A 16798-nucleotide genomic window follows, 5' to 3' on the forward strand; every position below is an offset into this window, starting at 1 on the left:
TTGATATAGATTTATATCACATCAGCTGTCCCCTAGCCAAAGATCCACCATAGACAAATCAATCAAGAAAACAAAGAATTTCCGTCATGAGAGATATCCTCTTATTATTTATGGTCCCCAAAATTAAGGAATAAAAAAGATGATGGTATAAACAGGCAAAATACATGGATAAATATTAATAGAGTGATATATATATAGTTATTAGTTATATACAGTTATGTAGTTATTATTTTTATATAGTTACATCGTTACATAGTTTTATATATATATATATATATGTGTGTATATATATATATACATATATATAGAGAGAGAGAGTTATTCCATCATCCTGGTGCTACATATTTTCCATTAAAACTTAAAATCTGAAGATCTACTAATATTTTAGAAGAAAAAAAGTAATTTATACCCACACCAGAAGAACTACACTCTTAGAAATTTCCCAAATAAATGTCATTTCTATTGCAATAGCTATTTTACTATGTAGCGAGTAATATATGATTTTAAAACCACTGATGATCAATGTACTGCTCCTTCCCCGTAACTCACGCCAACAAGGACACCAACATCTTTTAGACGCATCTGAAGTGGGAACAAAAGCCCCCTCACCTTTTTAAAGACTTTTTGTATGCTTAAAATTAGGGATTTCTCATTTTACAACATAAGAACACAACAGCAGCTAGAAATGCAGCAATCTTTTGTAACCAGTTTTTAACAGCAAGTGTCAGAGAAAGCAAGGAAAGATCTTTTTTTGTTCTCAACAGATGTAGGCACAAAAATACACAGCCAGAAAGCTCATTTAAACTTGCTAATTACAGGAATAATAAACTAATTTTGAATAAAACTGGACAATTTCCTTCTATTTGTAACCCTGAATTTTCATCCACAATTACCCAAGTAAGGTACATTTACTTGCATACATAATTTTATATTTACAAAGACAAAAATCTACAAAGATAGTTTTAAAAGATCTCTGAATATATTAGACCTAAAGTGTTAACTGCTAAGTCTACTTTCTCTACATGTCCAGTTTTCTCTACTTTAACTGTTCTATCAAGAAGAGTGGGATGACTCAGGAATCTTCAATGGACCCAGGAATAAAAGATCACGATCTGTCCTTCCTTTACAGCTGAATAAAATAGCTCAAAATCGCAGCAAAAATCTTCTTACCCAGCAAAATCCCTATGGTAAAACCGTCCTTTTATAGCAACTGTTTTTGGCAAAAACTTTGTCTTTTCGTAAAATTAAAACATCCAAATTAATCTTTTGACCATTTTTAAACTCTTAATTCAGTCAGGAGAATAATGGCCCAAGAAACCAAAGCCAGAAAACATCACAGAAACCCAAACTCCATTGATAGAACTCATTTTAAGTTCAGAGAGCAAAACATGGGCAAGCCTGGATTTTATAACCAGTATTTGCAGTTTTAAACCAAATATTGATACTTGAATCTAAAGATAATGAAGCGGATAATATAACCTGAGTGCACAGAAAAAAAGTCTCCATGGAAACAGATAAAAAATTAACACAAGAATAAGAAGGAGTTGTTTTAACAAATTCTGATCCAGGTTTTTGTTAATGTTTTGTTTTGTTTATTTGGTTGTTTGCTCAATTTGAAAGCCTTACCATCCTGCTGGCCATGAAGAGCCTGGGGACTTTGCATCCTTTCCTCAAGATTGGAGCTAAGGTCAGAGTTCACAGCTGACATCCGTGTTGAATCACTCATATCAAATTCATCACTTTCTATTGAACTTTCATCCTGAAAATTGTTTTAAAATATCATCAAGTATCATAAAATATAATACATTCAGATAATGACCATTTTATCTATAGGGTCAGTTAAAGTTTAGCCAGTTAGTAAGCTTTTACAGAACTCAGTAAAATGTTACACATGAATAGATTCTTGAAATAACAAATAAGAAATTTGAAAACGTGTGGAGATTCAATGTTCTGTGTAAAAGATGTAAAACATAAAATAATGTATTTAGGAAGGACGTAGTTGAGGAATTATCTGAATAGTGAAATAATGGATTTTTTTTAATTAGTAAAAAAACTTCCTAAAAGAGTCAATCACAAAACATAGCAGAAAAAGAAATACATGTTTTGATTTTTTAAATAAATGACAATAAAATATTGTAAGCAAAAATCTGACACTGCAATAAAAAATCTTAACTAAAAATTTTTCTTTGGTAAACAAAATGGAATCTAAAAACAGACAAATTTACACAGCTAGATTCAAAGTCCACATTTGCTGGAAAACAAGTTAATCTTAGCACAACCTTTCTTTCTTCACAAGAGAATATATATGGCATTGCAACCACAAAAAGTTCAAGGTAAAAGTGTGCAAGATCCATTTACCAAAAGCCAGATCAGCAAATGGCTAAATTATCAAAAGGCAAGTTTGCCATATGGTCAATTCATCAAAATCTGTCAAATATTAACTTAAACCAAATCTATGCTATGTTGCTATAGTAATTTCCTCGAAGCAAACTCGTTTTTTGCTTTGGAGAACTGATTTTTGGACAAATGCTGTGCTTATGTAGGCAGGAAGGCCTTAGAAACCTGTGCAAAACATCATAAATGTTTAATTGAAACCACCAGGTTTAACTTCAATTTGTAAACATTTGATCTGAAAGTTTAACGTTAATGTAATGATTACCAGTAGCAATAGTGCTGCTATGTATATTGCAGACACTGTTATTTATATTTGCTTACATACTTCATCTTCATCACAGCCTGTGACTTATGTGCCAGCATTTACCCAATTTTACAGATTGAGAAATTGAGGCACAGAGCTGTTAAGTAATTTATTATACTATTATATACCAGAACTGGGATTCATTATGATGTCTCCCAAACTTAAGAAAAGAGCTTCTTTGAATAGGAAGAGTTCTCCTGGCTTCATAAATGACATCTTGGTATCAGCAAAGAAGTTGCTATGGTTAAGGTACAGGAGCGTTTTAGCAGACTAACAATGGGCATTCTGATCCCTAGGTCAGGCCCAGGTGATTTGGGTGTTCTTCCCTTACCTAAGGTCTGATTGTGTCTGGGTCTACTGAGTAGCACTAGCTCTTCATTAATTCAGCGAGGAAATGCCACCCTGGGAGGCCTCTGGGCAATCAGCCACACAGACTGCTCCCAGCCACGTGCCCTCTCGGTACATTATGTTATCTCCAATTCTAAATTCTAAGAAAATCCAAAGCATCTGAACTATTAAATATATATGTTCAAAAGAGAAGAAAAATAACAGAATTCAGTGCACACATCCATGTTATCAATGTGTACCATATACATATATGTACATATATACACACACATAGCTAGATGATATAGATATCCATTATATACACCCTAAGTGTCTGTAATATCACAGTATTTTAGAGCACATTCTCTGGAACCAGACTGCCTGGATTCAGATTTATACTCTGCCACCTATTAGATGTGTTTCCTTAAGCAAATTACCTAACATTGCTGTGCCTCAGTTTCCTCACCTATAAAACGGGAATAATAATAGTATCAATCTCATAGGGCTATATAATGATTGAGGGGCTATAATATATTTAAAGTAGTTAAAACAATGTCACATCCATAATAAGCACAAAACTGTTTGATATTGTTATATAGAATATGTAACAAATTCTACAGTATATAAGATTCATATTTATTATATGAACACATACAAAAATAAATGTAATGGTAAAGATGATCAATATGTATTTATAAAGTAGCTGTGGATACTATATGAACATAGTCTTTATAAAAGCATTTATTATATACCCTACAAAGAGCTAACTAGATGTAATCTAGTAAAATACTGTTTCCATGGTATGTGTATGCGTGTGTATGTACACACACAACCATCTGAGATATATGTATATATATGTGCGTCTGTGTAAAAGGTATGTGTGTGTATGTTTAAGAAGAGCTAGACACAAAGATTGAGGCTGCAGTCTCTGTTCTATAGAATGGTTAATACAAACTGCACACTATGGCTAATCAATGTAGCTAGTGTGACTAAAGAACTGACAATTTAATTTTAGTTAATTTGAATTAATTTTTATTAAATTTAAATATCCCTGTATGTCTAGTGGCTACCATGTTGGACAGTGCAGATTCAACATTCCTCACTGTTGGATATTTCCAACCATCACTATTAGCAATACAATAAACATCCTAACACTTAAATTGTTTTGTGCATCAAATTCCTTAGTATAAATTTCTAGTCAAAGCATATAAATAACTTTTTAAAGTTTTAAAATAATTATTGCCAAACTCTCCCCCAGAAAGTTTGTTATGGTTTAAACTCTCATCAACAGTTTGTTAGAAGGTCAATTGACCTTACTTTGGATACAGTATTTTGTAATTTTAAAGGGATTCCCATTCCTGGCCTTCTTTATCTCTCTGAATAGCATTTAGTATTGTCCTATATACATACTTTCATAATTTACTTCCTTTATTGTCTAGATAAGCCACTAGAAGATAAGCTTAATAAAGGCAAGAATTTTGTCAATTTATTCACTCTTTTTCTCCATTACCTATAAGAGTGACAGTTACAGAGAAGGTACTCAATAAATATTGATTGAAGTAATTGAATAAACATTTATTAAAATTTAACTTATCACAAAGGAATATCTTACTTGATTTCCATTTTAACATGACTTATCTTACTTAACCACCTTCCTTTCTTTCAATAATCACAATTTCCAAAATTTCATAAATAATCTAACTCATCATTTATCTGAATAGTTTTAAGACAGTGTACACCCAAGTTAGCATTTTTGAAATGTAAGGATAAGAGTTATTTTCCTAACCCAGTTATAATTTAAAAGGATCTGTCTCTCTTATGTGAAACACTTAGGATTCTTTAGAAGCCAGAGGATTTAGCATATGTGGACTCTATTGTTGGCACAAAGTTGATCTTACTTTTTGGCCTAGAAATAAACAGATCAATATCTAAATGAGCTTCCTACAAATAATTTGACAGCTTTAACTAGTTTATGAGTTTTTTAAAAGATTTTCAATTATGTGATGACTCATGGGAATAATATTTTTATTCTCAGGGATGGATAACCAGTAATATTTTCTTAATTGTCTTTCCTGTCTTTGAATGATTTTATTACTAGTTATTCAATCATTTATATACAGCTATCTAATAATATGGAATCTGATACTGCCACTGCCCTAATACAGATATTCTTACAGAATGTACTTTTCATAAAATCTTGAGATAAAACAATTTTTATAAACATAGTTTTGAGATTAAACCTGCTCACATAAAGAGGAAAATCAAAAATTTGATTTGTGTTTTATGAACAAAGTTAACAAATTGTAAAATAATTTAGTAATATCTCACCAAATAATGCTATATTTAAAAATAAATATTTAACCACATTTCCTGTTCTAGAGAAATTTCAAAAAGGAGAGAATGTATTAGCCTGAGAAACTATTCCTAATATAGTTAACTCTGAATGTGTATATTAACTAATGGCTACTAACTAGTTAAAAAGGATTTACTAAGCCCATATTGTTATAAGTGTTTTGGGGAATATACACAGGGTATATATATATATAACTTAGTCCCTGCCTTTGAGATACTTCAACCAAACTGGTGAGTTAATTAATATCTTAGAGAAGAATATTAAACAAATATGCATTTAGTATCTAATATACGCCAACAAGCACATTGCTAGACTCTTACTATACAAATTAAATAATTTGAAACATCAAAAAATCTCTAGTTAAGAAGAATCACCACAAATTGTTGAAAATGCAGAGAAGTAGACAAACAAACACTTAGGATAATGACTAACTGAAAAACAACTTTAAAATATACACAAGATTTGGATGGTGGGGAAATGGTTATATTTGAAATACCTATGAAATTGAACTTTCTGATTTCCAGGTAAAATAGCCTTAGTACTAAAACTTCCCTAGATACAGACTCATTTGGAATACTTTCCCCTGAACTTTCTAGCACTTTACCTAGGTTAGCTCGATGGTGGGCTATTAAGGAAAATGAATCTTTCTGGGGAATGAGCAAATTCCCACACAGCAGTAAGGCAGAAGTGGTAAGATAGGGTATCTCTGTTGAGGACTAGAAATTTCTGCATATTTCTCTATCTGTGCAGTCCTAGTGACACTCCTTTCATTAAAAATAAATAAATTACCATCTTCAAAATGCCGTCATGCTTAACATGATAGTCATGGTTATCAAACTTCATTCTGACTTGTGACATAAGTATAGATATTTCCATTTTACCTCATCTTGCTGTGAGTTTAGCAGCTGCAGTTTCATGTGCTTCATATAGGCCATGGTAATTGGCATGTTGTAGTCAATCATGCTGGTCACCAAAGTGGGAGGTTTTCCATTATCTGTAATAAAACATTTTTAATGGGTAATGAAAGTGTTACTGCCTTCTACCTGTAATTTCAGAATGATCCAATTTGTTCAAATTGAAATAAGATTCTAGATACCAAGTGTTTAGGAGATTGGTAGCATTAGAGATGGATCGTAGAAAAAATAAATAACTGGTAAGATTCAACAAAGGTGTTTTGGGACAAATTAGCGCTATGGATAAATTTGTTATTTCTAACTACAAGGGGAGATTTTTGATATCCTGGATAAGAATGAGTGAAGCTAATCTAGTGATTAAACAAAATTATTGGTATTTTTGTATTTTTCTCCTTTGCTGCACACTTACAGCAAAGGAGTTTTTTTTTTTTTTTTTGGTCGTGCCGTGTGGCATGAGGGATCTTAGTTCCCTGACCAGGGATCAAACCCGTGCCCCCTGCAGTGAGTCTTAACCACTGGACCACCAGGGAAGTCCCCACATTTGCTTTCTACATGGACTACTTGAGCTCAAGAGGAAATTTACTTTTTATTTTTTGCTGTTCCACCCATCCTCCAACACAAGGGAATAGGCTAGCCTAAATGTATCTTTGAGATTAATCTCTGAGAGAAACTCATACATTAGGAAAATAATCCAAATAATTTGTAATGAAAGCCAAAGCCAAATTATAACTTTTCTGTAAAAATTTTCAGTGAAAGAACTCCATACTATTCATTACTTTTAGAAATAAGAAATTGGTAGATTTAAAAGAACACAGATGGAACATCAATTTCCTTGCTGAAAATATCTAAAATACCATGAAATACACACAATAAATGAAAATTAAACATTATTATAGGAAAAAAGTTATTTGCTACAGTCAAAACTGCTTTTCTTCTGAGAAAGGACACTGAATTGCTTTGTAGTGAATCTTCAACATTCACTGTCTCCTGCTTGAATACATGAGACGATCTGACTTGTTACACTGTTTCTGTCTATCACACTCTTATAAAAATGTGGGATATAAATTGCCATTATGAATAAAATTACTTGAAATCTCACTATTTGACACTACAGCTACCTTTATGATCTGTTCCATCTGGGTTTAAATGCATTCTTTTCTGGCACTCTGAGCAGCTCATTAGAAACCGTGTCACCGCTTCTCTTGGGAGGAAGGCATAGCTCTCTGAAATCTGAAATGATTCACAAAATAGAGGTGTTATTATATAAGCTGACTGGGCATGATTCAACAGAAGTGATCATTGTATTTCCAAATAAGACGCATTATTCCATAACGGCAGGAAGCACAATGAAAGCATGCATTGCGTACCATGCATCATTTCAAGAAATATCTATCCAACTGGATTGCATGTCTCGTAATAATTGCTAATAATGCAATGTGGAGGAAAAAAATCAACCACATCTGGATGGAGATCTGTTGATATTTCTGCATTTCTTTTAGGAAAAATAATCACAGTGTACAGACACTCTAGTGAATTTTCCTTATTAAAATTTGCCCACGATTGTTTTGGCAATTAAACTTATTGCTGGCACTATTAAAATTTGATCCAATTTTACATATATTTTAAAAAATTTAGCCCCAAGGTGAAACAATAAACTTCGGATTTTGCAGTAATAAGCATTTCTTCCTTATTGCTTTTCAAAGTACTTTAAGGAAAAATAAAAAATAATCTGAACAGAACTCATGTATCTATTTACTGCAGTGAATCATCCCTTCCACAGAAAATGACACACTTGGAATGCATTCTGGCCACCTATTTCAGTTGTTATTTTATGTCAGTTTTTCATAATTTATGTCCACAATAGTTCACATTGATTGTCAGAGCCAGCTTTTCCAGTGCCCTATACAGAGCTTCTCTTTTCAGAACCATGATCTAGAATCAAGTTAGAAATCATTACTCTTGTCAGTGATTCTTTAAATATTAACTTTTCAAAAACCAAGGTATTTCTCTCAAGAAAGCAAAGATTTCTGAAGTGAAACTGATAGATTGTTAAACATCTCTAAATAAAAGCTGATGGTGTTGCTAAGAAGTCTGATGCAGGGCATTAGTTTCCCACCATACTGGCACTGACACTGGTCCATGAAATATGAGGTAAGCAAAAGGAATAAGTGAGTTGTAAATTAGACATAATTGCCATAGACGATTCCTCAGGTGCACGCAGAGCTGTTATGAACGTTGATATATTTTAAGCTTGTAGAAGGAAGGAAAATATGCACCTTGCATATAATTGAGTACAAATCTGCACCAATTCCATTAACGGTGATGGGGTTAACTTTTGCTGGAGCACAGCATCGAGGAAACCTCACATATTAAAATCCAAAATTGTAAAGCATATTTTTCCCTGAATTTCATGTGAAAATCAGTTCACATCACTTAGCCTATCTCTTTGACTCTCAGGGAAAAGAAGCCGTAAGAGAAGGAACAAGTCTACAATTAAAAATCTGCCATGGATGATGCATACACAGGTAATCCACAGTCAACTCTACTGGGATTGGAATATGAAACTGATTTTTAATATAACTATCATTTGTAAATTAAGGTGTTGTCCAGTTAAAAAAAAAAAACAAACTTCCTTGTACTATACAAGGAATTGCGGGAGAAAAGAAGCAAAGCAATTTGAAAGTATTTCATCAAAATATTTTATATTAGCTATTGAATAAAGAAATACATAAATGCAATATAAATGTTCATTCATTCTCGCTCACTCTCTTTGTCTCTTCACACACACACACACACACACACAAATTTGATTCCTATTCATCTATTTTTACAGAGGGAACTAACACTTTAGTCTGATTTATTTATCTGATTAGAGATCATTTTTTCTGACTCTCTGAAAACCTATTTTACAATAATTCAGAAGTTGAGTCTCTGAATTCATGCCCAGTCTGACACTTCATATTTTAACTCACATGGAATTATAATCCATGGGAACTAACAGAGCTGACCAGTAAATTCATTAACAAACAGGATTTGAGAAGAATGCTCCATTGATTTTCATAGAGGATTTCTATTAAGGCTTTTCTCTCCTTATATAAAAGAGAAACCATCAATTGAAAAAAATAGCCAACTGGTGGAGTTAAAGAGATGCTGCATTTGCTTCGACGGTCCTGATGCTCTCCACAATCTGCTCTTTTCTCAGTGCTAATAAAGCACTTATGTAGAAATCCCTTCTAGAGAGCTTTATCATTGACCTGACTCAATTGTATTATGTGTCCTAGCACTACTTAGCTCCAAATCAATTTTTTCTTGGAATCGTTAATCATATTATATTTCCTTTATACTTTTACTCTGAAAAACAGGTTACCTGTATTGACCACAAATATGTTATATAAGTGGATAAATATGCTATGTGTACATGTGTGAATGAAATAATATCAAGTCCCACCTTGTATCTTAGAAAAGATTTTTTAGTAAGTATTATATCACATTGTTCTCTGTGGTCTTATTCTGGGCATGTCACTATATGTTATATAAGTGGACAAAATCCCTTATTAGGGGGTACTTTCTTGGTGTTCAGAACCCATTTATAGGGAGACCTACTGAGACACTCCGCTCTCAGCAGATCTTTTCTACCCCACCTCATGCTCACTGAGACCCAAGGATCTCAGAGTCTTCTTAGGCACAGGGAGAAGAGACCCTCACAACAGGCTCTTCAAGTCTCACACTCATTTCTTTTCTTTTTTTTTTTTTAGAGGGAGTATTTTCTTTTTAATTAATTAATTAATTAATTTATTTTTAGCTGTGTTGGGTATTCGTTTCTGTGCGAGGGCTTTCTCTAGTTGTGGCGAGCAGGGTCCATTCTTCATCGCGGTGCGCGGGCCTCTCACTGTCACGGCTTCTCTTGTTGCGGAGCACAGGCTCCAGACGCGCAGGCTAAGTAGTTGTGGCTCACGGGCCCAGTTACTCCGCGGCATGTGCGATCTTCCCAGACCAGGGCTCGAACCCGTGTCCCCTGCATTGGCAGGCAGATTCTCAACCACTGCGCCACCAGGGAAGCCCCTCACACTCAGTTCTGAAACAATATTTCTCCTGCCATGGAGGTGAAGAGGGAAAATGATTCCTTTTTCTCTATCTAGGCTCTTTCCTCTCCAGCCTCTTTGAAATTAAGGGTCCTGGGCAACCTTCACTGCTGAAGTTCTCAGAACATTTTTAAACAATGAGGAGATGTCCTTTAAAAGTTCTGAAATTATGGTACATTTAAATAATTGCATTTCACAGTTAAAGCCCATAATGAAATACTGTGGTTGGTCCTGTCAATATCCTTCCATGACCCCATTCAGAGATTATATGGAAAGCCTACACGAAGACTCTTGAACTTGAGGCCTGAGCTAAATGCTCCTCTGGCTCTTGCTCTAATGAAAGGGTCTGTTTCTGTGAGTGTTTGAAATGCTAAATCAACTTTAAATAGATGTTCATAAATGGTGATAAAATCAGGGACGTGTCCTTCTAGGCTGCCTATTCATCAAAGTCCTAACATTCTTCATACAATATGTAAAAGCAGGTGCAAATAAAATATAGAAGGGACGGAAATTGCAAAACATGTTGATTCAGATACTTGAAACACCGTTCTACTAACACTATAATTAATAATATAAAATGCTATAGTCATTCATAAATGTCTATTTCCTTGACCCACTTTTCAAATCTAAACACTTCTCTGTTTCTAAGACAGAAATTGGACTTTGAATATACAGTACAGAACATTTCTAGAACACTAGTGAGGATAATATTCACTTGAAAAATGCATTCTTAGAAATATCTTTATATTTGGGAAAGATAGAGAGTATTTCCTTAGAATTGGTTTATCAACACAGAAATGCTGCATCTTGTGAGTAATACGAAACAAAACATCACATGAATGGATATTAATCTTGCTCCTTCTGAATTAAACACTAAAACAAACAAACAAAAGACAACTGCCATGGGACAAGCCACATATATTGCCTGTAACAGAAATAAACATCCAAAGGAAGGACTAGAACATAGCCATATTGAATCTTATAAACCAACGACCTCACACTATTTATCATGTAAATAATTGTGAGGCATCTCTTTCTTAGAAATGTTATTTTCTATGAATCCAGACTTGTTTTCTTCGATTTATGTAATAGTTTTCATCGGGGTTTGCATCCATTATTTTAGACAGTGGCTAAAATAGATTTTACAGTAATTTTTTGACAATGGGATCCACTGGTATAAAGAGGTTAAATGAACTGCCATTGTTACACAATAGAGGGCAAAGCAAAGAGCTGCAACTTGAACCTGGATCTCTCAAACCCTGGTCTGTTTCTATACATTGAAGGGACCATGGTGGGTTCATCCAACAGACAGATTAGACAAATGCATAGGGTCCAAGGAAAGCAGGAACATCAAAATAGATTTTTAAAAAATTTAGTATTTAAAAAAAAAAAAAACCCAAAGTATCAAAGTGTTACCAAAGTCAGGACTTGGGAACTTCTTCTTTTTCTGCTATCACTGTTATTTTTTATTATAATAAGTATTATAGCTACAAAGCTCTATATGATACACATATTACAGAATATTGAGCAGAGTTCCCTGTGTTATACAGTAGGTCCTTGTTTGTTATCTATTTAAAATATTCCTGAAACTTGAGTTGTGCCTGAAGATTTGCTGTTGTTGCTATTTTTTAACTTTGAATTAGCTATGGTTGAGGGGTGGGATGGAAATGCTGTAGCACAACACAATTTTTTCATTGCTTATCATTTCTAAAGACCTTAATTCAACTGTGTATTAGACAACATTGATACTGTTTTCAATGAAAATATTACATTCTAAGTCTGTTAAGACTGGAATTCATCAGTAATGCAGAAATAATAAATTGCATTATCATCCTAAATTAGAAGTAGAAATCACCTCTCCAATTAAATAATATGGTAATACTTCTACATAAAAATAATTGAACTGAAGCATCTTTTGATGGACTAAGCAAATCAGCATCTAGAGCAAAGATAGTATGATATTAGTGATCTAATGATAAACCTATCCACCTGAAGAGGGTATCATGATTAAATCCCATAAGGAGCACTGCTATTGATCTTGCACTTGTAGGTTAAAATAAAAAATTTTAAAAACTAATGGAAATACATTTCTGAAAAGTTTACTGACAAATATTATAGTTGAAAGGAGGATGAGCATTTTTACCTTGCTAACGTCCCTGTCTTCTGAAGGAAGAAGAAACAGTATCTTTTTAAACACTGCAGTTATAAAACCAAATTCTGGCAGTTCTCAAGTGCCACTCACCTTCCCCTCAACAACTTGGTTAAGGTAAAACTGTAACTTATTCAAAAGAACTGATATTTAAAAAATCAATCACAGTCAAGTTAGTTTGCAAATCTCATCTTATAAATTTGATACTATATATAATTCCTAAAATTTTCTTACATTTACTTTTGAATAGCACAGTTTTATCTCCAGAAATGTCTCCTTTCTTACTTGGATCTGAACATATGAAGCAATATAAAATTAGAAAAAAATTTAAAAATTAATTAATCAAAATAATTTAATAACAAATTGTTCCTTTGTTGTACATTTCCAGACTGTGTGTCACAATTACATGATGCAAGTGTATCTCACTAACTTGAGCCATTAGGTTTTATAAATTAAGAGCAAAATTGATAACAGACAAAAATTTTGAAACAGGACTGCTTGTCCTGTCCCGCTTCCTCAGTCCCAAGCATTCTTCCTCTCTAATTTTAATGGTGTTTAATTTCTGAGCATTTTGAATAGAAAAGCCCTCAAAATTGACTCAGCTTGTCCATAAACCTGCAATTCTCTGGCTCCTGAAATGGTAGAAAATTGACAATTCTCTAAATTAGGATTCTCACTAACTATATGACAACTATTACTTGCTTTGGCTGTTTTACACAAAAGGAAATGCTTCCTAAAAGAGTATACATATGTTTGTTTCCCACTGATTGAGTGCTTAATAATAATTATGCCAAGTAAGAATTTTATATGGATTTTATCATTTAATTCTCACATCAGTCCCAGGAATAGATTACTATCATCACCATTATAATCTCTGTTTAACAGATGAGGAAACTAAGCTTCAGAGAGGTTGTATAATTTGTCAAACAAGGAGAAGAGACAGGACTCATGTGATAATCTGGTTTCAGAGCCTATCTTTTATTCACTTTTAATCACCATATTTTATAGCCTCTCCTGGTCATCGGTATTAAAAATGAAAGAGACTGTCTCATCCATAAAAAGCGGGAATATTAACCTTACAGCATAGGTTAATTATACTAAAATGTTTATAATGTTCCCTGGTGTGAGATTCTTTGTAAGTATAAAATGCTCTGACTGGTTTGAGGTGACCCTTTTGAATACAAGGCCAGTCAAGGGCCCTGTACCTTGTCTCAGGTTACAGAGTTCCACAAGAAGCACATCAGACTGTGCAGTTACAATACAGAGCTCCACCTGGAGGAAATTAACTGACCATCTGTCCTGTTCCAGCAGAACTGACTGCTAAAGTAATGGCTTTGATGATGGCCATTCTGACTGGTGTGAAGTGATACCTCATTGTAGCTTTGATTTGCATTTCTCTAATGATTAGTGATGTTGAACATCTTTTCATGTGTTTGTTGCCCATCTGTATGTCTTCTTTGGAGAAATGTCTATTTAGGTCTTCCACCCATTTTTTGACTGGGTTGTTCGTTTTTTTGATATTGAGCTGCATGAGCTCCTTGTATAATTTGGAAATTAATCCTTTGTCAGTTGCTTCATTTGCAAATATTTTCTCCCATTCTGAGGGTAATCCTTTGGCAGTTGCTTCATTTGCAAATACTTTCTCCCAATCTGAGGGTTGTCTAATGCTGGAGAAGGTGTGGAGAAAAGGGAACCCTCGTGCACTGTTGGTGGGAGTGTAAATTGATACAGCCACTATGGAGAACAGTAGGGGGTTCCTAAAAAACTAAAAGTAGAACTACCATATGACCCAGCAATCCCACTACTGGGCATATACCCAGAGAAAACCATAATTCAAAAAGATACGTGCACCCCAATGTTCATAGCAGCTCTATTAACAATAGCCAGGACATGGAAACAACCTAAATGTCCATCAACACAGGAATGGATAAAGAAGATGTGGTACATATATACAAGGGACTATTACTCAGCCATAAAAAGGAACGAAATTGAGTCATTTGTAGAGACGTGGATGGACCTAGAGACTTCATACACAGTAAAGTAAGTCAGAAAGAAAAAACAATATCGTATATTAACACATATATGTGGAATCTAGAAAAATGGTATAGATGATCCCATTTGCAAAGCAGAAATAGAGACACAGACGTAGAGAACAAATGTATGGATACGAAGGGGGAAGGGGGGGTGGGATGCACTGAGTGATTGGGGTTGACATACATACACTACTATGTATAAAATAGATAACTAATGAGAACCACCTACTGTATAGCACAGAGAACGCTACTTAATGCACTGTAGTGACCTGAATGGGAAGAAAATCCAAAAGGGAGGGGATGTATGTATTTGTATGGCTGATTCATTTTGCTGTACAGTAGAAACTAACACAACATTGTAAAGTAACTATACTCCAATAAAAATTAATTTTAAAAAATGAATAAAGTAATGGCTTTGCAATAACACTATAACACTGTAACAACCAGGAACTAAATGCAGAGGACTTCCATTTTTAATAGAATATACAAGAAGGAGTGTAAGTAGACTATTTCTAAAGGAATAAGACTTCTAATTGTTCAAAGAAATTCACCAGTAGAGAAGTTATTGTTGCTTTAAGATTTGAACCTAACACATGAGCTGAAATAGAGACATCACATGACATGGGTAAATCATGAGCATTAGCAAAACAAAAAAAGCTAAAATCAAAAGATTTATCAACCAAAATCACACCATTTTGTCCTAAGTTCCCTAAGGTCTTAGCAAAAGGAAAAATCATAATTAATGTTACTAAATATTAGTAATTTGGAAAAGTAGCAGGCAAGTGCTGAATTTCATTATAAGTAACATTCCTCCACAGCTTGATGCCTTTGTCTATAGTGTGCTCCATTTCAGACACCAAGCTTTAGAGCAAAATAAAGTTGGTCTAATCACACTCTTTTTAAAATTACCTTCTCCACCTTTGCTCTATGAAATGAATTTAGAAAATAGAAATAACACCTTTATTTCACTGGAATAATAACATTAAAACTTTTTGCCAAATATCATGCAGTACACTCATGGAAGAATTTGCCTTCAGGGCCAAATTTTTAACATTTTCTCCTGTGAAACTCTTGAGATTATGAATAAAGAAATAGTCTCCTAATGAAATTTGTTTATCATATCACTATTGTGATATTTAATATTTAATACTGTGATATTCTATCACAAACCACCTGCAATGTACATAACTGGATAACGAAGCTGTAGAAAATTTATTTTTAAAAACTAATAAAATTAAAATGTAATTGAACAGAACCTATAAATCCAAACGGTATTAAAGACCTCATATGTCCTGATTCACAAAGACACCATAGTCCAGAGAGACCCCTATCTAAGGAAGGGAAGTCTTGTTTATGGGCACTATCTCCAGTTCAACAAGGGCCACTCTGTCTTTACCTGGTTTATACATTTTATATTTTTGAATACATCTGAAGAGAGGGAATTAGGAAAAAAAAATGCATATATATATATATACATATATATATATATATACACACACACATATCATATACATATAAAGCTTTACAAACACTATAACATTTGGCCCAGATATTTTTATAGATGTGTTACAAAACTGAAAAGTCCAGCCAATGGTTTTCTCTTATATTTATATGGATTCTCTTTTACCCATTTCATGCATGAGGAAAAGTAAGCAGCGAACATCATTATACTTCTCCAGAGAAATTTATTAATCTGGGGAGTTGCACATGGAAACAGTCTTACAAAGATGAAGACATTTTTCATCTAAACATTTATTTACTGAACAAATATCTATTAAGTGCATAGGCACTATAATTATCCCTGAATACTGCGAGATATGGTTCTACACCACTAATGTGCCCGGCTATATCAAATTATTGGAATCACCTGTTGGTAATTGTTTGGTTAATTTTGAAGAGATTCCGAAAAATGCTTTGATCAGGACTCAGCATAAATACTCTTAGGTTAAAAAGTGTATTCATAGCAATAATCAATTACACAAAAAGCCAGACATTTGGCCTGCCTGATCAAATTTGCATTTACTCTGGCCCTCAACCATTTTTGCTTCCAAACCCTAACTACTATTTCAGAAAGACTTCCTGTTTAATTGTATCTGTTTGACCTCTAAACATCTGATAAATAACCAAATGAATTCCTGTACCTTAACAATATCTCCAATACTGAAACTAGGATGCTGCCAGATTTGCACTTCAGCTCCAAACGTGCCACTGCCCCGCTGGTGGCAGATTCTCACGTTTTGGT

The 16798-nt window shown here is 33.7% G+C and overlaps 1 protein-coding gene across 6 annotated transcripts in view; it reads right to left on the minus strand.

Moving 5' to 3' along the window:
* NOL4 (nucleolar protein 4) overlaps window positions 1-16798 on the minus strand; it is a 399753-nt gene that overhangs the window by 277580 nt on the left and 105375 nt on the right. For 4 of the 6 annotated variants that reach the window (XM_059894059.1, XM_059894058.1, XM_059894055.1 and 1 more), the window contains 3 exons: window positions 7411-7522; window positions 6260-6372; window positions 1627-1759 (listed from right to left, as the gene is read on the minus strand). In XM_059894059.1, the coding sequence (XP_059750042.1) occupies window positions 1627-1759; window positions 6260-6372; window positions 7411-7522 (358 nt within the window). Of the gene's footprint in view, window positions 1-1626; window positions 1760-6259; window positions 6373-7410; window positions 7523-7998; window positions 8041-14252; window positions 14281-16798 lie in introns of all 6 variants that reach the window. The other 2 variants (XM_059894056.1, XM_059894054.1) reach the window with 1 other exon arrangement.

This window comes from Balaenoptera ricei, chromosome 14, assembly GCF_028023285.1.
Source record: "Balaenoptera ricei isolate mBalRic1 chromosome 14, mBalRic1.hap2, whole genome shotgun sequence".
Taxonomy (NCBI): Eukaryota; Metazoa; Chordata; class Mammalia; order Artiodactyla; family Balaenopteridae; genus Balaenoptera; species Balaenoptera ricei.